The sequence below is a fragment of the Mirounga leonina genome, unplaced genomic scaffold, assembly GCF_011800145.1.
Source record: "Mirounga leonina isolate KUSES-001 unplaced genomic scaffold, KU_Mleo_1.0 Mir_152, whole genome shotgun sequence".
Lineage (NCBI taxonomy): Eukaryota > Metazoa > Chordata > Mammalia > Carnivora > Phocidae > Mirounga > Mirounga leonina.
Window position 1 is genome coordinate 20,892,281 of NW_023270380.1, and position 25,229 is coordinate 20,917,509.

The 25,229-nt window shown below is 60.7% G+C and overlaps 1 protein-coding gene across 5 annotated transcripts; it reads right to left on the bottom strand.

Annotated features, from left to right (window-relative positions):
* On the bottom strand, positions 1-25,229 carry TMEM63A (transmembrane protein 63A). 5 transcript variants are annotated; one of them, XM_035008680.1, is made up of 24 exons: positions 25,147-25,201; positions 24,147-24,397; positions 20,181-20,380; positions 18,203-18,282; positions 17,084-17,150; positions 16,183-16,220; positions 14,092-14,234; positions 12,990-13,041; positions 12,538-12,646; positions 11,818-11,888; positions 9,904-9,984; positions 9,581-9,704; positions 9,360-9,493; positions 8,162-8,299; positions 6,900-7,053; positions 5,539-5,645; positions 5,330-5,416; positions 4,826-4,888; positions 4,269-4,431; positions 3,792-3,897; positions 2,747-2,914; positions 1,974-2,089; positions 1,651-1,713; positions 1-995 (listed from the first exon to the last, which is right to left on the bottom strand). In XM_035008680.1, exons 3-24 carry the CDS (start codon positions 20,364-20,366, stop codon positions 822-824), a joined length of 2,424 nt encoding a protein of 807 aa, XP_034864571.1. In that variant the 5' UTR covers positions 20,367-20,380; positions 24,147-24,397; positions 25,147-25,201; the 3' UTR covers positions 1-821. The 5 variants fall into 5 exon arrangements, with proteins under 5 accessions (XP_034864571.1, XP_034864570.1, XP_034864573.1 ...); XM_035008679.1 differs by lacking the exon at positions 24,147-24,397 and having other exon boundaries at positions 25,147-25,229; XM_035008682.1 differs by lacking the exons at positions 17,084-17,150; positions 20,181-20,380; positions 24,147-24,397 and having other exon boundaries at positions 3-995; positions 14,092-14,176; positions 25,147-25,216.

The window sequence follows — 25,229 nt, forward strand, 5'->3', positions numbered from 1 at the left end:
GAACCAGGTGACATGGGACCCCCAGTACACCTGGCCGGTCGGCGGTCTGGACTAAGGAGGGGACCCTGCTGGCTCCAGGACACTCCACCCCCTCCCCGTGTCCTGGGCAGCGGGGTGGCGGGGGCTGGGCCACACACGGCCCCTGCGGGGTGGGCCCCCACGCATACCGCCCCCTTGCCCCTGGAGGCCGTGGGAGGCTGCAGTTCCCGCTCCCGCAGGGAGGAAAAGGAAGGGGCCACCTGCCCTTCCAGCCGAGGTCGCAGCCCACCCAACCCGGACTGGCCCATGGCCTTCCTGCTCCCGCAGCGGACTCCCGGGACCGGAGGGGGAGGGCTGGATTCGGAGAGGGGAGCCGGCATGAACCCCCAGCCTCATCTGGACCCCATCCAGCCTGGATGGCCGCAGGCTCTTTGGTTATGCACTGGTTGAGTGTGTGCCTCGAGCTGGGGGCTCCAGGGGGCTCCTGCATTCTCCCCTCTCCCCCGTACCTGGCACCATCACCACAGCAAACAGGGCTGTGGGTGCACAACTCCAACACATGATGCTGCTAAAACCCCAGGGACGGCTGGACATTTGTGCAGGAGGGGGACCTGGAAATGCCGGGCCCCCGGCAAGCGAGCGGGAGCACAGAGCTGCTCGGCCGGAAAGGCCGGCGCTCACCACCCGATGGTCGTCCTGGCCCGTCCTCCTCGGCCAAGGGCAGGCGCACCTTTCCAGTTCCATCTCTTGAGAGCAGCTGTGCTTAAAACAGGTGGGGCCTGAGTCAGGCCACTTTTCCGCCTGGCTCTCCTCTCCTGGCTCCGGGCCTGGCCCGGCCGCCCTCAGGCCTCCTGGTAGGCGGGCGGCCCACTGTCACTGGCCCCGGGGCCCCGGGCCAGGCACGGCCCTGGGACAGTCCCGCTGATGCTGTGGATGGCGCCGTAGGTCTGCCGCCGCTGTGGGGACAGGGCAGTTCTCTCCGAGGACAAGCCCTGCAGAATCCGGGGCATGTAGGGCTGCCAGAAAACGGGGGGCCTGAGTGCTCGGAGCGGGAGTGGGGGCCCAGGCAGGAGACTCCAGACCCAGTGCTCCCACACTCCGCCTCTGCTCCTCCCCAGAGCCGGGCTGAGAAGGGGATTCGGGCCATCCGCCTGCCCTGCCTCCTCCCTGGTCTGCAGGGGCAGGTGCCCTGGGGGAATGAGTCCAAGAACCTTCTCTCCGCCGGGGCTGGTCCCAGGACAGACAGCCCTACGCTACGGACAGCCTGACCCAGGGGAGGCGGGGGCTGGGGAGAAGGCTGCCAGGCCCTGGCTCTGTGGGGGACGCTGGGGCCTCACGCGGCAGGCAGGCGCTGGGGCAACCCTGTTTCCTGCTCACTTCCTCGGCCACAGGCGCCCGCCAGGCCGCTCCCAGAGAGGCCCAGCGGCAGGCATTAAACCCGCAGAGAAGGAACCCGGGCCGGAAACGGAAACCAGGGGGCGGGGCGGCACCTTGGCCACACGTGGCCTCACTTGCACAGGGATTAGCCATTCCTTCTGGAACGTGGCTTTGCCTGTGCAGGTGAAGCGTCCCGCGGGACTAGGGATTCCTTCTGGAACCATGGCTGCCACGTGATCAAGGCGCTGCCGTCCCCCGGGGAGCCACTCCGGCTCGGGAAGAAGCAGAACTTACCGTGAAGGGTACCGGCCGGGGGGCGTCTGCCTCATTTCCTCTGTCACTCCCTGAGTCCTCCATCTGCAGGTGACAGCAGAGACTCGCCATGATCAACAAAACCGGGCTCCCTGAACTAGCACCCTCCAAACACACAGACTGTTAACAGCCGGGATCCCAGGACCGGTGGGTGCCAAGCTCCCAGCAGCCGAGGACGGGGAGCGGGGTGGGGGAGGGGGGCGCCGGGGAGTGGGGGGGGGGGGGGGGGGGAGAAGGCCACCAGCTCACGGGGCTGTGACAAGTGGGGCCCGTGCCCACCCCCTGCTCCTCCCACATCCCCTCACCTTGTAGTTCAGCGGGCTGAGGTGCCTGAAGCATCCAAAGCAAGTGTAGGCCACGCAGACCAGGATGGTGAGCAGCACGACCAGGAGGGTGAACAGGGTGAGGGGGGCCTTCAGACCTGGGGACAGAGGGACACCAGCCATGCTGGAGGGGGAGAGGGGCAGCTGGTGCAGGAACCATGTGTGACCTCTCCCACGGCCGGGAGCACCCAGGGGGGCACCCGCTGAATGGCTGGCATTATCCCCGGTCAGATTTCAGGAACTGGGACCCCAAGTCAGTGTTCAGCTGCCCGCTTCCTTGCTGGGCCGGCTCCCGGCAGGCTCCACTGCCCTGGCTACATGGGATGGAGGCCCCCCTCACCTGACCGGGGCTCGGTCACAGCCCTCCTGCCTTTGTCGTTTGCCGGAGAGTATCCCCCTCTCCTCCTGCGTGCTCCCACCTCCACCCTGTGCTGAGGACTCGGTCCCACCTGTGCCCCAAAGGGCAGCCTGGACCAGCCTGCCCCTCTCCGGTTCAGGCCCTCCGCGCGGATAAAGGGACCACCTTCTCTGTACAGCTTCTCTGCTGACTTGGGGTCCCCAGGGTCCCCCAGGCTCCGGCCAGCTCAGGAGCTGGGTGGTCAATGCTGCCCCCAACCAGCCCTCGCCCGGGCACCGTGTTCTGATTGGGCACCAAGGTGAGGGACCTGACAGGCTGCTATGAATGGGGACTGGGAGGCCCCGGGCTGCCTCCTGCGTCCACCCCACAGCCTGCCCTGGTCAGAAGGGCCCCTCACCCAGGCGCAGGAAGGAGAAGAAACAGAGCCAGAAGAGGCACAGGATGGGAGCAGCCAAGGCCTGGTTCACGGCCGACAAGTGGATCCTCTTCTCCAGCTTGGCCGGGAGGTAGGCGAAGTAGAGGTTGTGCCGGTCCACCATGTGCTTGAGCAGGATGTAGATGAGGCCTGCAGAGATGGGCTGTGAGCTGCAGACCTGGCTGGGCCACGGGGCTCCTCCACCTGCCGCCTCCTGGGGCTGGTGATCTGTCCGATCGCATGAAGCCCAAGTAGGGCTAGATGCAGAACCTGGCTGCTCGCATCCTCGTTCTTTCTCTCTCTGCTCCCCCCTCCCAACCTCTCCCTGACACCAAGGAGTAGAGGTGTCTAGGACCATTTTGCAGAAAGAAGCTATTTTATACCCAGGTGCTTGGCCTCAGCTTCGTCCTGGGCCCTCCCCCGCGAGCGCCCCCCCCATCCTGCAAGGCTCCCCCACTCTCCTTCCCTTCCCCAGCCATGCTGACCCATTGCACCCAGCAGTCAACAGCTGCCCGAGGGTCCTGCCTCAGGGGCGGCACAGAAGGTGGGTGCTGCCTCTTTGATCGTATCATGCTTTTTACAAAATTGTTTCGTTTTTGAAGAGTAATACTATACCTTTTTTTAAATAGTTCAAGAGCATACAGGGAAAACTAAAACCTCCTCCTGTCCTGAAACCTCAGCTAGCAAGGCCAACGGTCTCTTGAGTGTTCTGTTTCCTTCCAGAATCTTCCATCTGTCTGCAGTTGGTTTTTATTTTATTTATTTATATATGTATATTTTTTTGGTGGCAAAATCGAGGAACCTGATGTTTATTTTAGTGGCAAGATCTTGGTCTCTAAAGTCAAACGGTCCCCGGTTCCAATGCTGGGTCTACTCCTCACCCCGTCCCACTGGTGCTTCATCCACGAAACCAGACCTGCCTCGCAGGCGTGCACCATGCGGCACGGTGAGGTCCGGGACATGGGCTCGAGCTAGGGCTGCTGGTCAGCGGCACAGCCGCTCAGGCCCCCACCCCCGGGCCACTCACCAAAGGGTGCGATGATGGGGCAGGTGATGCTGTAGGCCATGATGACGGTGAAGACACACAGCATCCATGCGTACATGGCCCCAAACTCATACTGGAACGCCTGGTTCTGGGCGGGGAGGCCAGGAGCTCACTCGGGGCCGCCAGGGGACAGCGCGGAGGACGACTTCGGAAACGGGAGGTGCGCAGCTCCCCCTCCCCGGCCTCTCGGGGTCCCTGTGCCCTCCGCAAGACCCCAGCCTCGCTGGGCTCCCACCCAGGCCACCAGGATTCACGGGCCCTTCGTGTCTCCCTCGATCTGATCACGTCAACCCAGCAGGCTGGGAGGTGGGGGGGCAGAGGGCGGAGAGGGTGCTCAGGACAGACGGGAGAGTGACCCCCCCAGGCTCCGGGGTCAGACCCCCGGGGAGCCACCCGGCGGGGAGGCTGGGGTCCTGGGAGGCAGTCTATATGCCGTCCCTGCCCGCCGCGCCCCTATACCTGCTTGATGTTCCTGCGGTCAGCCGCTGTCTTGGCCATGAACATGCGGAAGGTGTAGAGCACCAGGCCCGGCAGCCGGACCAGCTCCATCCCGTTGCCGATGAAGGCCGAGGCAATGACGTAGTTCACAAAGAAGGCGCCCTGGTCGGGCAGGAAGACGCACCTGGGGGGCCGCGGGGGGTGAGCCGAGGTCCAGGAGCCTCTCTGCCACCAGGGAAGGCACCTCCACAGGGCTCACTACTCCTCTCCTCCCCGGGTGGCTCCGTTCTCAGGAATAAGTCTCAAAGAATGAACAAGACGGCCACCAATGGAGTTTCGGCCTCAGAGATGAACCATGTTTCTGCACATGAGGCGCAAAGTAGGTCAGCCCCCTCGGTGCCCGCCGAAGGATCTGCCCAGCCTCACACCGCCAGGCACCTGGGAGGGGTGCTGGGGTCGCAGGAGGAGAGGACTTCCCGGGGCAAAGACTACCCGCCCCCCCATGCAGCCCCAGCCAAGCCCCCAAGGGATGTGTCCCTGGGACAGCGGCTCCCAAATGCAGTGTGGACAATCCTTACTCCAGCCTGATGTAGGCTTCTGAGGAAGTTTTGTCAAAGAGCCACCGGAAGAAAAAATCCAGACTGGGGAAAAAACAAAAAGAATGCTGTGAGCACTTCTGTCCCTTGCTCCCTGTGCTCACTATGCATTTTCACGTTTTTCTGCTCTAAGCAGCAGGTGGAACCTCCAGGTCCACGTCTCTTGTCTAAGGTGCCCCTTTCCTCCAGCATCACCGATCAGGGCCGGCTTCCATAGCAACTCCCCCCTTAAAGCACACATATTCCCCTTTCCCGAGGGCGACGGTCCATGCTCCGTTTCGTGTTCAAGCTTCATTTAAGGAAGAAAGACCATATTTCCAAAAGAATCAGTAAGCCAGCCCAAGGGCACCCCAAGTGGGTGGGCCCAGCATGGATGTCGCCAGGGATTGGCATGCACCCCCAGACCACTTCCCCTCTCCCAGGGACAGACAGAGCTCTCCAGAGGTGACCAGACGTGAATTCAGGGCAGGAGGTCATGGTAGGTACCTGGTGAGGCCGAGGGAGGGCAGGATCAGCACCATGAAGATCAAGAATATGTAGACTTTTGACATCATGATCCGGTTTTCTCCTGACCTGCAGGAAGCCAGAGGTGGGTCCCCCCAGTCCCCTAAGTGCTCCTGGCGACCCGGGAGGCCCCTGCTGGGTGCCCGCTGCCCTGGGGGCGGGGGCGGAGGGCGCACGCCCTGCTCACTCACTTGGTCCAGTGAGACTCCAGCAGCGTGGAGTAGTACACAATGGTGGGCAGCAGGGCCGAGAAGGACCACAGCAGGAGGGTCGGGAAGAACTGGCTGATGATGGGGTCCTGGAAAACAAGGGCCACGGAGGAGACAGGTGGAGGGGCGATGGCCTCCTGGTCATGCTGCCCCCCACCCCCACCCCGGAGCCAATGCTGGGCCTGGTATGGGGTAGGTATTCCATCACGTTGGCTGAGTGGGCCGTAACCGCCCTGGACTTCAGTATAGCTCTTTGGAGCGAAGAAAGGAACTTCACACACAGCTGATGTCCACCTGACCAGACCCATCGCCCCCTGGCTTCCCTCTACACAGCGGGCATGCTGAAGCGGGGCCTTCCCAGACAACCGCCCGCTCAGCTCCCGCCGGCCCAGTGGGGGCCAGTCCTGTGTCTGCCCCCTGCACTCACAGCTGCTGTCACACGAGCCAACCAGCTTACTACTTTCCCTGATAAAATGAGCACAACCATAGAGAGAAAACTTCATGAAAACAAGGTGGCGTACTTCAGAAAGACTCGATAAAGGCCAATTCCTAAAAAATGCTACAGAACCAGGGGCACCTAATTGGCAAAGGCGTGAATATTTATAGGCTGTAAATGCTCCGACCACACATTAGCTCACGAGGTCACCATCACCACAGCCCCGTGAAGATGCTAAGGTAGGTGCTTTCACTCCAGCCGTCGGATGAAAATCCGAGGATCAGAATTCATCAGCCAGGGGACGGCGGAGCGAGGATCAGGGCCTCAGAACCTCCTGCCCTGTGTGCTTTCCCAGCATGATTAACTGAACGCCAGCGGAATTGGAAAAAAGAAAAAAGACTTAGGGTGATGTTTCAGCAGAGCTAGTCATGGGAAACCAATACCGTTTTAAGCAGAAACCAACTTAGGGAGTGTTAGCTATTCTCGATATATCTAAGATTTTAAAAAATAATCTATTATCTAGATTCTATGGTTTTGTAACAAGATTATCGGATGCCAGAACATGAAAGAAATAATTGCACCCTGCTGCCCCAATCTGTGAAGCACTTGTCACTCCTTCCTACCCCCCCAGCCCCCCAGCCCTCCCCAGGTCCGGTATCAGCCACCTGTCTGGCCTGGGGGACACATTGGGGAGCTAAGCTGTGTCCACGGCCACTGGCGAGTCTTGAGCAGGATGCGGGGGTGAGGGCAGCCCCAGCAGAGGCCCCAGCAGGAGCGTCCTCTGTGCACACGTACCGCTGGCCGCACCCCTGCTCAGAGACGCTGCTCCCGGCTCAGTGCCCTCCCCTGGCTCCCGTTCGCCCAGCACACCTTCTTGCAGGAGGGGCCTTGCAGCATGGTCACTCACATTTAGCTCGTGGATGGGTTTGGTGACATTGAACTTGTCTATGGTGGACAGGATGATGGAGGGCGTGGTCAGGAAAAACAGCCCCATGAAGAGAGTGAAGTTGATGCCCAGCCACTGGAACCACCAGCGGAAGCCCTGGATGGAGAGGTTCTTCCTGCAGAGGGGAGGACACAGGCCCTGGAGACTTATCTCCCAGGCTCTGGCTGCCCACCACACCAACAGCGGCCGGAGTAGGTGGGTCAGCAGGTCAAGCTTAGACACGGTAAGGCACCAGACAGAGGGCTCCGGCAGGGGGCTCGTTTCGATCTCAGGAGTACAGGCAAGTGCTCTGTACTGACCTTCAGCTTCAGCCATGTCAAATTTGGGGTCCCTTTGAGCTCAGAGGGAAAACAGGCTATCCACCACGAACATGGCTCCCCGGCAACAGCAGGGGGGCCAGAACCCACCAAAGAGATGCCATGAGCACCCAGGCAGCAAGGCTCTGACCCGGTACGTCTCAGCCATGTCGGCAGCCTTGGTGACTAGTGACACATCCTCCCCAGGCAGGGCCAGGGGCTGGGTGCAGGGAGGGGGAGGCAGGGGACAGAGGGGCCGGGGCCCCACTGCAGCCTGTCCCGGTCTCCCACCCCACCAAGAACAGACAAACCACCCTGAGTTTGGTAAGCCCTGTGACGTGAGAAGCAGGACCTTCGGAGGCCAAGATAGAGCCAGTGGACAAGAGCCCCCAAAGCTCACTCTCGGGGTGGGGGACTATGGCCAACCGTGTTGAGGCCTCTGCTGGGGCTGCCCTCACCCCTGCATCCTGCTCAAGGCTAGCTAATGGGCCCGTGGACACAGCGTAGCTCACCAGCGTGTCCCCCAGGCCAGACAGGTGGCTGCATGGGGGAGGGGGTACAAGAGCCGGGCCCACGGGGAGCCTGCCTGGCTGCTGAGCCTTGCAGCGGGGGTCCCAACCAAGGTAACATACACACTACATTTCAAAGATACTAAGTATGAGAAAGAGAAACATCTCAACTAAAAAATAACTGATCCCGTGTGGAAATGATACAATTTTCCATATTTTGGATTCACTGGAATGAAGCTCGGGTCATGGACACCCCCCCACACACACATATCACGCCCCCCAGCCCTGGCCCAGAGAGTAGCAGGGGCCGCGTGCGGACCTCCCTGACCGCCAGTCCCCGCCCGGGCTTCCAGGTGACGGGGCAGGTCCCGCAGGCCCCAGGGCCTCTGTCCCACCCCGGCCCGGCCCGGGGGCTCACCAGCAGATGTCCTCGGGGTAAGTGGCAAAGGCCACTGTCCATTTGGAGGTGCGGAGCTCCCTGCTGCTGGAGGATGGCTGGGGCTCACCTTTCCACCGCAGGCTCTGACACTTGCAGGCATTGAAGTCTTTCAGGATGCTGACGGGAAAAGCAGAAGTGGCCAGGGCCCAGCCGCCCGGGGGCCACGTACAGACATGGGAGATGGGACCCAGCGAGAGTGGGGCCCCTGGGGCAGGGGATCTTGGCTTTATTAGTTTATTACAGGTAATGCTTAGAAAAGCCTTGCCTGGCACCCTCCAGGGAGGATTCCGTCGAATCCCTAGAACAACCCGGCAAGCCAGGGAGGACTCCTGCTTTACAGATAGAGAAACTGAGGCCCTCCCACTTAGGCGTGCGCCCCATCTGTCTGACTCTGCCTCCCATGCTGTTGCACGGCCTCAACCCGCCACTCCTCCCTGGGCCCCCAACCCCCCGCTCACCCCGGCTGGCGCTGTGGGCACATCCTGTGGCCAGGCCAGGGTCTCACCGGCCCTTCCCCGACTCCTTTCCACTCTGACACCCACCCCAGGACGGCCACCTCACCCCTCTCCATCTCCGTGCCCACCCACCCCTGCTCCTGCCTTGGAACACCCCCTTCCACGGGCGCCCTCCCGGCTCTCCCCTTGTGGCAGGGTCCATTCCTGGACCTGTGCTGCCGCAGAGAAGGCAGGGGGAGGGGCATCTGTGTGGCCACCTGCTGTCCCCAGTGCTCTCCCAACGCCAGGCATGGGACTGCTCTGGGAGCCAGCGCCCCTGCCTGCACCCTGCAACCCTCCCCAGGCCTCGGCTCTGCAGAAGGGAGTGCCCCAAGTGCTCAGGGGGGTGTGCATTTGTACGGGTTGGGAAGCCGGGGCACAGAAGAAGATCTGAGGTCCAGAGTGGACATCTGAAGGAGGGCAAAATGCTGGACAGAGGCAACGGGATCCCTGGGGCAGCTGGTGAGAGCCCAGCAGGAGGGTGAGTCTGCAACAACCCGAGAGGGATCCGAAGAATCGCCCCCGCCCAGCTGTCACAAGCACAGGCTGGGATGAGAGGGAAGGAGATGGAAATGCTACCGGCAAATCCCTGGGATGGATTCCGCAGGACCACCTGCATCTGACACGGACAGCAAGTCACCTGGAGGGGGACGGGGAGTCGGCCGGGGAAGGGTCCCACTCACTAGGTGGCCATGGACTTCTCCTGGAAGGTGACGAAGGCCATCCCCAGCGGCCGCTCCTGGACCCGGCACTGCTCCTCGGCGATCCTCTCGGTCAGCCGGTCCTTCAAGCGCGTGTAGTAAGCGATGGCGTCCTCCTGCCGGCGGACACAGCCCCCGTGACCATGCGGCCCTGTGGGGGTCGGGAACCCTGTGGCGCGCTCCTGCCGGGGCCGGGCCCTCACCCACTCACACCCCGGCACTTCACAGAAGCAGAACTGGCCGCAGGGCTTGGGGTTGATGAGGGTCCACTGGCCTGTCTTCGCCCGCAGGTTCGTGTAATAGCTCAGACTCTTCTCCGCCTTCTTCCTGTGGGGGCGGGGGGGAGGGGAGCGTCAGCCTCGCGCTAACCCTGTGGCGCACACCCCCCGCCACCGTCCAACCACCGGCCACCACCAGACCCAGGAGTTCAGAGCCGCCCTGCTGCCTTCCCCAGCGGGGGCTCCGGCCACGGCCAGCGGGAGGGAGGCAGGGGCCTCAGCGGGGGAGGGGCCCATGCCGCCCGTACCTCTCCTTGCACAGGTGTAGCAGCCTGGCCACGTTGTAGCACAGCTGTACGTCCAACAGCTCACACGTGGGGTATGCGTCCCTGTGCCCAAAAGATGCCTGTTGGAAAAGAGGACCCCCAGGCAGGGAGACCCCAAGTCTCCAAGGCTTTTTGTGTGCCAGTAGAGAGCTCTTTTCTCTTTATTTTTTATCAAAGGGGGAAATTTTGAAATGTAATACAAAAAGGCCTTTTTTAATAGCATGAAAGTCAGTGCCTGCAAGTGACAGGTTTAGACCCTCGCGGCTTTAAATCAGCAGGCGCTTCTGGCAAAGGCTGAACACCATTGCTGATGTCCTCCACCCACCCAAAGGAAGAGATTTATCATTGGCTCTAGGTCACTTTGACCTTGGACCATCACCGAAACCCTATCCAGTGTGTGACCCTTTTGAAGGTCACAGACATTTCAGGCTTAATGAAAGCAAAGACCCTCAGCCCAGAAAATGTCTGCATACGCGTTAACCGTCATAGTAAGATTGCATCTACTTGTTCGTATGCTGTGCGTACCCTTGCTATTGGCAAGTACCGTTAGACGATTAACTGAATCCTCATCAGAATGTGGGAGGCTTCATCCCCATTTTCCAGATGAGGAAAATAAGGGTCAGAGAGGTTAAAGGACTTGTGCCCCAGGCCACACAGCTGGTGGCTGTCAGAGCCGCGATCTGAATCCAGGCAGCCTGGCACCGCCGCACGATGCTCCCTCCCCAGACACACAAAGTCCTCACCCACACATACCATGCACCCTCTGGGTCCATCTTCGTGAGACAGACAAAGCCCACAGGCATGTCAGCCATTGATTTAAACAGCAGGACAAGCCAGGATCCCAGGAAGAGCACCAGGGAAGGGAACCCCAGCGTGAGCATCCCGGCCACAGGGCAGACGCCCACGTCGGTCCCCAGGGATTGCCGCAGCCGCATGCACCAAAAGGGCCTCCTAAGCTAGGATATCTCTGATCCAGTGTCTGTATAGTAGGAGGGGTCTTTTCTTTTCTCTTTAAGATTATACATCAAACGAAACAATGGTTTTCAGTGTTGCCCAGCAGGCCCCTCGGGAGGTATTTCAAGGAACAGAGAAAAAGCACGCCAGTATCTGTTTACATAAAAGAGTATTTCTAAAATACTTGGAGCTTCTGAAAAGGTTAGTCAATATATTTAAACACTCATTTTACAACTCTTTAGCGTTCTTCACAAATGGTGCTCAGTTACACCATCCTCCACCCCTAGTCCGCTCTACAGACTAGTGACTGCTGAGCTGGTGGGGAGTGAAGACGGATAGAAGCCTGGCTCCCTCGCCTGCAGCCCAGGGGGTCCAGGGGCCTCTGCACCTGCTCTGTCCCCCCACCCCTGTCCTGATGCTCCATTCCCAGCCCTGCACATGCTTCCTCTCCCCCGCCCGCCCCCCTGCAGGAGCCCTGGGAACAGGTGCTCAGCGGGGGCTGCCGGGAAGGAGGTCCTGCCCTGGAGAGCTTGGACTCACTGAATGGTGAGCTCTGTGAGGACAGGGCTCTGGACACACGTGCCCCCTCCCCAGATGCCCTCGAGGGGCGGAGGGGCCAGCCACAGGCCCTCCCCTTTGGAGACCAGCTCAGTCTCAGGCTTCGGTCTCTGCACAGCTGATGCTGAGAAGCCCATGGCAGATCATCTTCCCTGTGCTCTCAAGGGCCTGGCCTCCTCTCCAGCACCTGCGGTCACCCGGGGCGGCCGTGGTGGCCGGCAGAGGGTAGGCCGCCCCAGCCGGAACCCTTTCATGGCACCAGCAGCCACGCGATGACCGTGTGGCAGGGCCAGGCCCTCCTCCAGGTCTCCGGGTGCCCGAGCAGAACACGGAGTGCTCCCCTAAGACACCTGTCCCACCCACAGGGGCCGCAGCCCCGCTCACCGGAAGTGGCTCTCCACACTCTCCTTCTTGGTGTCTCTGGGGAGGCCCGTGATGAACAGGGTCCGCCTCACCTGTGGAGAAACGCGCCAGGGAGAGGAGTCACCGGGCAAGCCCGTCCGCAGGCGGGCCCCGCTCTTCCGCCCTGTTCGAGCCTCCCCGAAGGAAACAGCAGGAGCTCGGAAGGCTCGGCTGCTCTGGGCCACCTGGCGGAGCCCTGATGGATGCCGTGCCCACAGCATCGCCTTCCAGACTGTACACACAATACACGTCCCAAGCAATTCTGCGAGCCTCCCTTGCATGATGAGAATGGGAGAAGGAACCCAGAGAGGGTGAGGGACTCAAATGGGGTTACACAGCAGATGAGAGGAGGACCCAGGCCCAGAACCAACTCACAGAAACTCCTCCTCCCCATCAAGCTGTGGGTTACAAAGAGAGGGCTGCTCCCAATCCGAACTTCGAGAAGGTACTTAGGATAGGCAACTATAAGCCTGGACCCCACAAATTTAAGGGCTAGTTGGCAACACAGAAGGGGATAAATCCATGTTCTAAAATAATCCTAATTTTTTTTAAAAAAGAATGTCATTTTTGAGTGCAGACATGCCAGCCACATTCCACGGAGGCCCTCTGTTGAAGCTCACTGCTCCCAAGCCCCGGGCCATCTGCCCGCCCGCTGGGGATGCCACTGGGTTCTGACCCCCCTGAGCCCCCAGCCGCACTCACCAGGCTCTCCTCCTTGTACCGGATGGACTGCGTGTGATGCCGCATGAAGCCCACGGTGAGGATGAGGTAGAGGACAGCGAAGACGGTATGCAGCCAGAGAAGGTCATTGCTGGGGGGGGCCGGGACACCACCTGCCATCAGGGCTGGGCTCCCAAGCCAGGGTGGGGGTGCAGGGGCTGGGCCCGGGGTTCCCTCACGGTGCTGAGCTGAGGGCCAATGGCTCCATCCCAGCAGATGCCTCCAACAGCGGCCTCATGGCCAGTGCCCCTCTAGAGCGGGGGGCCACGGGGCCATGTCCATGCCCACCACCCAGCCACACGCTCTGGCTGCAGAGGGGCTCTCGCACATCGGCCCACTGGCTAAGGACTCTCTGGCGGAGCCGGGCTCTGGAATCTGCCCTCCCCTTGGTCCCCGCCCTGTCAGCACCCTCAAAGCCCCCACCCCATACTCACTCGTTCTGCAGGTTTGCTATCGTAGTCCTCCCAAAGCTGTAAGGGTCTTTGTCTGCAGAGAAGCAAGACACATAGTTCCAGGGTCAGGCTAGGGGAGGGGGAGGGAGCACGGCAGCCTCCGTGTGTGGCTCCGGACCCATCAGAGGACCTGACCATCTGTCCAGTATTTTCAGAGCTCCACCAGCCAAGACCTCTGCTGTACCTGACAACTTCTCCCCAACCCACCATGTGGGGAAGTCAACTTTGAATTCCTCTTGCTCTGAGATTCTTGTGACATTCCGTGAGAAATCTAAAATCATCCTAAGCTGGGCCCAACACCAAGTTGGGAATCACTGGAATCCACTTCTTATAAGTGGATTTTTGGGATGCCCGGCTGGCTCTGTCGACAGGGCATGCGACTCTTTTTTTTTTTTTTTTAAGATTTTATTTATTTATTTGACAGAGAGAGAAAGAAAGAGCACAAGTAGGCAGAGCTGCAGGCAGAGAGAAGGAGCAGGCTCCCCGCGGAGCAGGGAGCCCGATGCGGGGCTCAATCCCAGGACCCTGGGATCATGACCTGAGCCGAAGGCAGACGCTCAACGACTGAGCCACCCAGGCGCCCCAGGACGTGTGACTCTTGATCTTGGGGTCGTGAGTTTGAGCCCCACGGTGGGTGGAGAGACTACTTAAAAAAAAAATTTTTTTTAAGAAAAAAGTGGATTCGTGATGGCATTTTGGAAGCTGGCTTCCTGCAGTTGCTTGGAAACATTGTTCCACACTCCGATTTTGACTTTGAGCATCACGAACATCTTCCAGATCACTAACTATGTCCTCCTGATTGGGTGGGGGCAGGAAGGTGGAAAGCACTCTCCAAAAGCCTGATTTGACAAATCTTGGGGTTTTATTCCTCATACTCGGACAGAATCAGAAATTGACGGGGGGGGCAGCTCTTGGCTGGGGGCGGGGGCCTTCTCTAGACCTTTGGGCAGAAGGGAAAGTTCCGAGAGTCACCTCGAGGACTCCTCATGTCTGAATCCAAGCATGAGTCCTGGGGTTCTGCCCTATCACAAAGAGCCCCGCGGCTCTGCTCAGGCCCGAGTCATGCAGGACAAGGGGTCATTACCCAGGAGGTCACCCGAGAGGTTGACGGGCAGGATGATGCACAGGGACAAGCAGCTGACCACCACCAGCAGGAAGATGATGTGTCTCTGGAAGGACAGGTAGTGGATGGCGTCCTCCCCACACCACTCCAGGATCTGGTCATCACTGGCCAAGACACGCACATGGAATCTCAGTGAGCGGCAGTGGCCTCACTCAGTCCTCAGGACTATCTGGGAGGCGGGTTCCCATCCCACCCCCACCGCTCTACATATGAGGACGCAGCCCGCGTCCCCGGTCACACAGCTTGTGCGGGCACAGCAAGGATGGGCCTCCTGAGCCTGCCCCGTTAGCCCGCCGCACCGCACCCCCAGGAAGCTGCCGTCTCAGCAGCCATCTGTGCAGGGGCGAGGCGTGGAAGCTCAGCCGCACCGCAGCCCTCCCCGCTGCTGTGAATAAGCAAAGTCACGGCAGGGTGGCTGCCAGGCTCGCAGCCCCCACTCTTTCCCAGGGCCCCCCTCAGGCAGGGGGGAGCCGGTTTCCGAAGCATGGAGCATTCGGGGCTCAGGCCCTCTGCTGCCCTGCCTCCTCCCTGCGTCCTGCGGTGGTGGGGGGGGCCCACAGGCGCTCCACCCTTTCCTGGGTGCCATATTTGGAAGCTCCAGCTGGCTTGGGGACCTGGAAAATTCCAGAGGCTGAGAGCCAGACCTCTGTGCCGTGGACACAGGATGGGGACCCCTCTGTCCCAGTCCCCTGACAGGGAGCTGCCCCAGGATCCAGCTTCCGGAAGGAGTAGTGATGAAGACTCAAACCCATGAATGAGCAATTCTCATTCACGGTGTTTCTGGGGACATGCCTCTGCCTTCCGATCTGGCTAGGAAAGGCACTTCTAAGGACCCGGCAGGGCCTCTCTGAATGTCGGTGGGAATGCTGGCTGTCAGCAGCTGCTAGGTTTAACTGTAGCCTCAGAAACATCAAGCTGCTGTCCTTTCTGCGATAGGGACAGACGGGGAGAAAACCCACGGAGCGGAGATGGGCCAGCATCATGGTGACAGACAGGATACACGGTAGCACCGTGACAGCCCCTCCATGAGAAGTGCGTGTCCATGCGGGGGGCGCAGGGGGGGGCTGGAGGGGACACAGAACCATGAAAACGGGGCCAAGGGAGAGGAGCCCGCTGCAGAGCAGATCTGCCCACACCGCCTTTACGGGTTACCGTGGAAATGATGAGTCAGTGTCCCCCGCTGCCCCGCCCGGCCCAGGGGTAGGGGCATGGCCTGAGCCCCACCCAGCCGCCCCCCCCCCCCCGCCCCAGTAGCCAACTGAAGAACATGCCCTGGGTGTCCCTCAGGGGGAGGGTTCTAGGTGTCCTCAAATTTGTTCTCACTGATTCTTTTCCTTCTGTGATGGACTTATTGCACGGAGTATGTTATGACCTCCAGTGTCAGGAGAAATGCCTCCTGGTGACGTGATTTTGCGGTGGTGGAGAAGGGTGGGGTTGGCAAATGCACCTCTCCCCCTTGTACAGTTGGGGAACCTGAGGCCCAGAGAGAGGGACATCCCCAGCGTCCCGTAACTGCTGGATATCATCAATTCTGAGAGGTGCTTCGCATATCTCGGCACCGTGAAAGGGTGCTGCCTACAACCGCAGCAGATCCTGCTTGATAGGGTTTCTCTCTGCAGGCCCCACATCTTAAAAACAAGGCCACTTTTAACCCAATGAGGTGAATGTACTGAAGCATCATTCTTTCTCCTCTCTGCACTAAACCAGACACAGAAGCCTGCCGGGAAGAGCCTCCATCGGGCGTGTTGGTGTTAAATACCAAGGGGCCATCGTTTCTGCCTAGAGCACAAAAACTCAGTTCTGTGAGCTTGTGCAGGAGCTTCTGGGCCCCCTGTTCTTAGCCCCCACATTCTGCTCTGGGCCTGAGCTAAGAAGCAGCTAAGAGACCCCCATCTCGGGGTTGGGCATTTTGACCTTTCCTTCTCACAGGCCAAACACGCTAACCCCCCCCCCCCCAGACAAAGACCAACAGCCAGACACCCCCCCGCTCCCGCTCCGACCCACACGCAGACACGGGTGCACACGCACACCAGCCACCTGGGCCGTACTCACTGTAGGCGGAAGATGGCGGTCAGCCAGGGGCAGCATCCCTGGAAAGGCAGAGACCAGGGGTCAGCCGTGGACGTGTGTGTCTTTAGGAGGCAGATGTGATCACTGTCCGTGCCCTAAATAACCACCTACCCTCCCGTGATGCAAAAGCAACGCTTTTGTCCCAAATTCAGGAAGCTACCACGTGTCCCCAAAGTGACAGGGTCTCCACGCTCCCAGTCCTTTGTGACAAGCACCCTATGCCTAGAACTCTTGCAAAAACCTCTCAAGCTTTGACAATTTGCAGAATCATACAGGCTCCAGGGGCAAATGCTGAACTTGAAGAGAGAGCGGGAGGGTGCTCAGGAGAGCCTCAGAGAAGCTTCCACGGGCTTCTGTTAGGTTGTCCTGAACGATGGGCTGAGACGTGGGATGGATGCAGGGAGACAAGCCTCGTGGATGGGACAGTCCCCCCCTGGAGTGGGGTTATGGAGGGAAGAGGGGGTCTGTAGGTTTTACTGTCCATCGCGTCTCTTACGCACAATCCCCCCAGAACTGGGCTGCCGCCCGGCTGGGAAACACACACATCTAGTCATCATCCGTTCGGGGTAATAGGATTGGATAAGGCATGGTTCCTGCCCACAGGTGGCTCAAGCCAGCAGCAAGTCAACAACGAGCTGTCACACTTGTCCCTGAGTGTGATCACAGAGACGAGCACTGGGACGGCAGGGGATTCGGGGAGCCCTCTGCCTGAGAGGTGACCCTGTCCTGGGCCCCCCAAATCAGGTGGTTTGGTCGGTGCCGAGAAGAGCTGTCACCAGCACTGGCCACTCAGGACGCAGGGTCCCAAGTCAGCCGCTGAACAGGTGCGCGGCGGCCTGCCCCTGCCCACAGCCATGGCCGCACCGCTCCCTTTGGTACCAACCAGCTCGCTTTCAAAATCTTGTTGCCCGAAAGAGGAAGATGACGACAATCTCTGGAATCTGGACTCACTAGAAACACAAAAGGGAAGAATGACAGAAAAGTCTACACCTGACATCCCAGACCAAAGCTACAAGCCTGCCTCAAGGTCTGGCACAAGATACAACTTGGCCCACGAAATGTGCAGATGCCCACACCTGGGCATGTGAGACGTGAAACTCTGCCTCACAGGGGTGAGTGACGAGGGCTCGGGCATGAGCACCGCCCCTGTGCCCTGCACCCTGGGGCCTCAGGGCCGCGACGCCCACGGGTCCACCTAATGGGACTTCAGAACGTCGACGTATGCGATCTGCTTCCCAATGTGTTAAATAAAACTTGGAACAAATGCTGCATTTTGTCCAATCTACGACACCACCACTTGTAAGGGACGTAACTATTTTATGGCTTTGCTTTCACAAATGCCGGCACTGAGGCTGCAAGGAAGGAAGGTGCTCGAACACACCGCGCCCCTGCCGCACAGACCACGTTTCAACACGGCCCATGGAGCAAGAGCGGCGGGGGTCGCCCGAGGAGGCCCTGGGGGCAGGGTGGCCCGGCACACTTGCGTTTGCCCTGTGGCTTCCTATTCTGCACCTGATGCAAGATCCTGGAGTGTGGCAACAGCTGGGGTTGGAGATGCCAGGGCGCAGGACTAGACTCCGACCCCCCCTTCAGGTGTCATGAGCCGTCAGGGCCTGAGGGGGGGGGTCTGGCCAAGGGGGGCCCTGCTCGGCAGACTCCCCGATGCTGGCTGAGCGAGGGCCACCAGCCCACGCCGACCCCGAGCGAGGACAGGGGCAGCTCCCCTCACCCTCCTTGCCTCGCCCCCAGCCCCAAACTAGCTCATTTCCAAGAAGAGACACTTGAAGACGTTCAAGGTGAGAAAGCCATCGGCATCCTTCTCAGCTGCTGACGAAAGCCCTACGTGTACAAGCAGCTAGATTTCCTCCACGGCCTGAAGCCAACAGCACTTCTGGCACCGGCCTGGCAACAGACACGGTCTCATGTCAGCGTCTCGTGTGGGCCACCCGCCCATCCCGGCGACACCCACGCACACACACTCGAGGTGACGTGTCCTTGTTACCTGTCTGCTTCTGACACCAGGGCAATACGGCCATAATCCCAGAATCTCCTTCTTATGATGGAAAACACCAAAATTAAACACTAAAAGGAGAAAAGAAACCAAATCAGGTGACCTGTACTGAGCGCGGGACAGCTCACCCCGTTCCCCAGCGCCTGTCCCCGGTGCCCGAGGCACGATGGCATCCAGTGTGCTGGGCTTCCCCCGCGCCCCCTCGTCCTGCGCACCGGCCCTGTTCTCCACTCTTCTTCCCCAGCCCCGACAGGCCTTCCGCTGCTCCTGAGCAGGGAGACAAGCTCTGGGCCCACAGCTGCCCTGGGGACCAGCCTCCCTCCTCACTTCACACCGACATGCAGGTTTAATTACAAGGAGGCAGAGCTGCCCCAGGCTGAGCCACAGCGGTGACACCTTTGCCTGGTGTCTGGTTCTCCCGAAGGGGCCATGCCCACCGAGGACCTGGTGCTCCGGCGGGCTCGGCCTCCACTAGCTGGGGCCCTCGGCCCATCTCCCTAACCCCCTTTAGCTCTAAAATCTGTACATTCTAGCTCTCTCCTCCCTCCCCACACCTCGGCCCTGGCCGGTCCTCAGACCCGCTGGGCCTCTCCCCGCTCCCTGAACAGGCTCCCTCCCTCAAGATTCAGGGAGGGCACCTGGGTGGCTCAGATGGTTAAGCATCTGCCTTCGGCTCAGGTCATGATCCCAGAGTCCTGGGATCAAGTCCCACATCGGGCTCCCGGCTCAGCGGGGAGCCTGCTTCTCCCTCTGACCCTCTCCCCTCTCATGCTGTTTCTCTCTCGCTCGCTCTCTAAAAAATAAATAAATAAAATCTTTAAAAAAAAAGATTCAGGGAGGTAGAGGGAGGGAGCCATTTTCCTTGAGCACAACCCTGCCGGCCCCAGTCAGGAGCTGAGCTTTTAAAAGTGGGTTTTGTCCCCCTGAAGGGAATCCAGAAGGCCAGAACCCCAGGGGGGCCCTGCTCCTGCTCTCCGAGAGGTTAGCTCAGGCCAGTGGGGAAGCTGCTGATACACCTCCACAGGCAGGTGAGTCCTGTCTTAGGGTAAACGTGAAGGCTGCTGGGCAGGTGCCTGCCCTCCTGCCCTGCCGTGCTGCCGTGTGGACCTTTCCCGCGCGCTCACGTTTTCCAGGCCCCTCTGGCTCCCAGGGGCACCCCGAGTGTCCCATGATAAAAATCTACCACTGCCAGCGACTCTCTCCTCAGCCGGGCCCCCCTCAGCGGCGTCCGCCTCCGTCTCCAGACGTCTCTCCTTGGCTCACCGCCCCCACCCCCGTCCCACCCCATTTACTCTGATGGGCTCTGTCACACGTTGGGAGAAGGCATCAGGAGGCACCGGCCGGCCCACAGGCAGGCAAAGGAAGGTGCATCTGACCCCAGCACCTGCCACCCGGCCAGAGGTGGGTCGGCACAGGGGAGAAAAATGGTGCACTTTAGGCTGGGACTTGTTTGGGAAGCAGGAGGTCTACACTAACAAGAGGCCGCTGTGTGCCCCAGCTCTGAGGAAGGGGGGCCTTTTCCAAGGTCTGTCCTTTTCTCCGCAGCTGATCCCCTAAAAGGCCCAGGACCCAGTGGGGACGGAAGGTGAGGTTTCTAGGCCGGGAGGTGCGGCCACTCTAATTGGAACCCACACCTTCCATTCACAGCTCTTGTCCCTGCGGACAGCCCCCCCCCCTCCCGCGGCCTCCCCACGCGACAGGCTACTAACTCCGGGGGTGCTCAGCTTCAGAGGTACAGCCACGTGGGCTCCGTCCCTGCAGAGCCCGACGGGATCTTCTCCGGAAATCCCGCAGCTAAGATTCCTGACCTCCGCCGTCCGGAGTGGCACACGCAGGCTGTGGCCACAGCAGGTGGGCAGCAGAGCTGGTGTCCACACTCAGGTGGGCCTGGCTCCTCACCTGACCTTCCCAAAAGGCCTGGGGACGGGGTAAGGGCGGGTAGGGGGACATGGTTCAGGAGGGGTCTCACCAGGAAGCAGCTGACATCTATGAGCAGGACGGTGGGGATACCACCGAAGGTGACCCCCTGCAGCACGGTGCTGTTTTTGGCCGAGTTGTAGCAGTAGGAGTCGTTGGGCTGGTCCCCGATGCCCAGCCGCTCACGCATGGACACCGCCTTGGACTGCCACAGCTCCAGGGGGCGGGCGCCGGTCATCGCGCCTGTCCTCCCTGGAGAGCAAACCCGGGCCGACGGTCAGGGCGTGGACGCCCCTGCGGTCTCCCAGCCTGCACTGGCAGAGGCCAAGGTGGGGGCCAGCAGCAAGGAGCCTGGCAGGGCCCATGAGAATAGCTCCACTGTGGGGAAAGCCCCAGGGGTCAGCCGGGCGGGGGGAGGGCTCATCCGGGACAGAGTTGGCAGCCTCCCGGGAGTGGGCGAATGGCCAGGGGCCGCCATGGCCTCAGGGGCTGCTGCTGAGGGAGCATCCTGTGGGGGCCCCGGAGCTCCAGTGGGCAGGCAGGGGACAGACCTGATGGGAGGGAGATAAAGGCGGGGAGTAAACGCAGGAATCAACACATTAGAAGGGACATCCAAGAAGGCGGCAACGGGGGCGCCTGGGTGGCTCAGTTGGTTAAGCGACTGCCTTCAGCTCAGGTCATGGTCCAGGAGTCCTGGGATCGAGTCCCACATCAGGCTCCAGGCTCAGTGGGGAGCCTGCTTCTCCCTCTGACCCTCTCTCCCTCTCCATGCTGTTTCTCTCTCTCTCTCAAATAAATAAATAAATAAAATCTTGGAAAAAAAAAGAAGGCGGCAACGGTCGGTGCCCTGGCCCCACTGCTCCTGGGCTGTCCAGCTGGGCCTCTGACGCAGGCCCTTCCGCTTGGAACTGAGGCTCGGGGGCTCAGCGCCAAATCGGCCTCAGACCCAGCCTCTTCCGGCCCTGCCACGCTCCGCGTCTGGCTCCCCACATTAGCTCTATGAAGGCCCAGAAGGGGCAGCCAGAGAAGATGGGGTGGGGTGGGGGCCAGGGGAGATAGAGGAGGATGGGAGGAGGGAGGGGGCTCCTCAGGGACCCCTGGAGCACACCCCAGCTCTGTCCTGCCACCCCCACCCTCCTGGGTACCCTTGGTCTAACTGGAAGGCCCAGCATTTCCAAAGCAAATATTCCTCCCGGCTGGTTGTTGACCTTTCCTTTCTGAGGCTCCTGGCACCCCTGTGAAGCTAATGGAAATCTCCGGTGTTTGTCTCCTTGACACCAAGCCTCAGAGTTAGCGCCCGAGTTCTGGCCCCTGCCTCACGCTGTCTGTGGCTGAAGAGCCAGCAGAAATACTCAGCAACCCTCCCTCAAGCTCCCACCTCTCCACATCTGGGGATTCTGCTAGGTCTGATATTTTTTTCCCTTTCTTTTTTTTTTTTTTAAGATTTTATTTATTTGAGAGAAGGAGCACGTGAGTGGGGGGGGCAGAGGCAGAGAGAGGGAGAGAAACCCTCAAGCAGACTCCCCACTGAGCGAGGAGCCTGACACAGGGCTCCATCTCATGACCCTGAGGTCACGACCTGAGCCAAAATCATGAGTCAGACTACTTAGCCGACAGAGCCACCCAGGCGCCCCTGGCTCTGTATTTCTAAGCTGCTATAGGAACAAAACTCTTGGGACAAGAAGAAAAGGTACAGACAACCCAACCAGGTGTTTGGATTACCTGGGAATGCTGCTGGGGTGTGTATGGGGTGCTGAGGGCCACTTCTGACCCCTGGGGCTGGCAGGGGACAGTTTCACACTCATGACAGCCAGTGCAGGAAGGGGGTGGGGGTGGCAGGTCCGGGGGCCTGGGAGGGGCCCCAGAAGGCCGAGTCACTTTCTCACCCCCGCAAGAGACTTGGCAATGGCTGGAAGATATGAGGCCTTGCAGTTGGTGGCTCTGAACAGAGTCACAAAGACTACCTCTGGGACACAGATCCTGTTGCTTTCCCTGCTCTAAATGTCACCCAGCAGCCCCACCCCGACCGCGGGGCCTGGCCTGACGCTGCACGGCCAGTGCCTGCCCCTCCCTCCCGCCCAACACTCATCAGCAGGAAGGACTTGGGCGCGTCCCTCAGAGAGGTCCTCACTTGGAGCCGGCTCCCCCTCCTGCTCTGGCACAGACAGAGGCGGTCTGTGCCCCAGCCACCTCCCAAGATGCCTCGGGCCTGCTACTCATTTCCTGCAGGGCCTTCCTGACCCCAGGACCAGGGAGCACCAGCCTTCACAGGCTTCCCTAAAGAACACAGACAGCCCGAGTCACCGAGGGCTGCCTTTTCCAGTTTGGCACAGGGCCCTGCGCTCACACCTGCCCCGTCTCTGAGCTCAGGCACCCACATGGAGCCTTTGGCTCTTCCCCGGGGGCTCCCCCAGCCTGCTCTACCCCCCAGCTCCCAGAACTGGTGCTGGGCTCTCCTCTGTGCTGCTTGCTCCTCTCTCCTCCCCGCAACGTCAGCAGCCTCTCCCCTCTTCTCTGGCTCCAGGCACTGCGGGGACTGGGGAGTGTCCACCCCACGGGAGCAGGGGTGGCTGTGGGCTCCGGGTCAGCCTCTGAGTCCAGGACCTCATCGGGGCCCCAAGGGCAGCTGCTGTCCAAGGACTAGAGTCAGGAGAAGGAACACAGCACAACAAACAAGGAAGGCCTGAAAGGTGACGTGGGAAGAAAAAACAAATCCTCCTCATAAAATGCTCACAGAGGGAGCAGTGTCCCTGAGAAGGGGCGGCCAGCCAGGACTTCTAGAAGGGCAGCAGCCCCGTGGGAGGAAGGTGAGTCCTCTTCCTCCGTCGGCTCCGGGCACACCTCTAAGTTACCTTGCTCCTGCCAAACAGGCTCCCCAGGGTGGTTTTACAAAGTTGGGTAAGAGCTGGTGAGGTCAGTCAGCAAATACTACCAGCCCGGGAGGGAGCCTCGGGGTGCCCTGGACTGTGGCCGGTCGGGCCAGCCCCTCCAGGGGAGGCGCCCAGCTGAAGGCAGAGCCAGCCACCCCCGCAGACCTTTCAGCTCAGTCGTGAACTGTCCCTGGGCTATACACACGTCACATCCCAATTCTGCTGAAACATCACGGTGCCTCCAGGACCAGCCCCCCTGCAGCTTCCCGAACAGACAAGCTGTGAGCCGGGCAGCTGGGGGCCCAAGCACCACAGGGCAGCCCTGCCGGGCTGGGGAGGAGGCAGGGAGCTGGCTCAGTGGGGGGAAGCAGCAAGTAGGCCCCGTGGCCACAGGAGCCTAACTGGCCCCGACTTGGCCCACGGGCAATCTTCCCCTATATGTAGACCCGCTTAGTCCAAGCCTTACCCGTGCCTTGCAGAGAGCTCTCTAATAACCTGGGGGGAGGAGAGGCCGAGCCACCGCTGAGGCCCTGCAGCCGGAACAGCAGGTGACTTGGGCCCCCAACTCCAAGCTCAGCCCTTGGGCACCCCAGAGTCTGGTAGTGGCCATCAGGAGGGAGGGCTGAATGCAACAGCCGGTCTCAAGCTTGCCCACTGCCCGCCTGACTTGGCAGCAAGGCTGGGCCCCTGACCGGCAGCACACCTAACCATCGACACCTTCCTTCCAGAAAAACCAACAGAATGTTGCAGGAGGTGCGTGAGCCCTGTCGGGTCTTGCAAGAAGGCCCCATGCAAATTCAGGGTATTTTTTATCAGCACAGACCTTCCGATTCTGTTCCAACAGCGAGACCACAAGCAGCTCCAGCCCTTCTGCCATGGGAGCTAACTCGGATCTGCCGGATGCAGGAGAAGCTTGCGAGTGAATACAAAGTTCTTAAAGCACCACCAGACAGGACCCGGGACCCTGGACAACGGTTTCCCTCCATAGACATGGGCCCTGGAGCCTCGGGGAGGCAGGGCACCCAGCAGTTACCTGAGCAGGCTCTGCACTTAGGGTACCATGTTGCTTAGACAAGTGGCTTAAATGCTCAGTGCCTTGACTTCCTTCTCCGTAAAATGAGGGTGATGATGTTATTCCGCTTACTTACACGGCTGTCCATGCCATGAAGCACTTAGCCCAGGGCCTAGTCCCAGCGAGCACTCGAAAGCTCTTGGTTTTTAAGTCACTCCTCCAGCTACTGGGAAACAATGTCAGGACTCCCTCTGATGTTTTTTCTCTGTTACAGCCCAGTTCAAGAGAGATCTTTGCCCGGACACTAAACAAGGAAGAGGTCGTGTGAAGAGGAGGGGTCCTCTGCTTCTGTTCCCATTCTCCGGAGGCAGAAGCACACTTGGGACTCTGACATGTGTCAGAGGAGGGGAGGAAGGAAAAGGGAGAAATACTGGTTGTTCCTGCAGTGAGGGATGACGGGGAGATCTTCCCCCGTCCCCCACGAGTGTCTTCAACCCTGTAGGCGCCAGGGCCTCCGAAAGGCCCCAGCGCGCCTCCACAGTCCCCCTTGTGCCTGGGGCGGGCCTGGGGAGCACAGCCCACCGGCCGAACCAGGAAGCCGGGACACTGTAGGCGCAGTCGCGCAGGTTCGGCGGGGAAGGAAGCTGGCGGTCACTCGGTCTCCCGCACTGTGGAGTCCTGCCCTTGAGGACACCACCGGCGGCTGAAAGGTGGAGGCCACCCCAGCGTCTCAGGTGGCCAGTCTTATCAGGTCCCCGGACCTGGGCGGTTTGGGTTTCCTGGCAGAACTCTCCTCACCCTCCCCGAACGCCCGGCCTCCCTCCGCGGGGCGCCGGCAGGGCCGCGGGCAGGGGTCCCTGAGGGACAGATAGCCCCGGGGGCTTCTACTCCTTCCCAGCGGCAGAGGACTCGGGCGCCCGGCCCCTTCCCAGGCCTGCGAGGCACAGAGTCCGAGAAGGAAGAGCCCCCACCCCGGCTGCGCTCCTCTCTCCCCGTCCCGGCTGGGAGGTCGAGCTCCCGGGGACAAGTCCCCGGGGGGAGGCGAGGGGAGAGGGAGCCTCGCAGGGGGAGTCCGGAAAGGCTGTGGGCCCGGGACCCGACCCTCCGCCCCCTCCGCCTCGCCCCTTCCCCTCTACCTGCGGCGCGGGCGCGGCGGGCTCCACCTGGCCGGGCGGCGCGGCGTCCCCAGGCCCTTAAAAGTTGCAAAGGGAAACTCCGG

What these genes read in the sequence shown, in the direction of transcription:
- TMEM63A (XM_035008679.1), bottom strand. Translation starts at nt 20,366, where the DNA reads ATGACCGGCGCCCGCCCCCTGGAGCTGTGGCAGTCCAAGGCGGTGTCC. An exon ending in CTACACCTGTGCAAGGAGAG is followed by an intron (nt 9,705 to 9,903) that starts GTACGGGCGGCA and finishes CCGCCCCCACAG; the next exon opens with GAAGAAGGCGGAGAAGAGTC. An exon ending in AACCCATCCACGAGCTAAAT is followed by an intron (nt 5,646 to 6,899) that starts GTGAGTGACCAT and finishes CTTGTTTTCCAG; the next exon opens with GACCCCATCATCAGCCAGTT.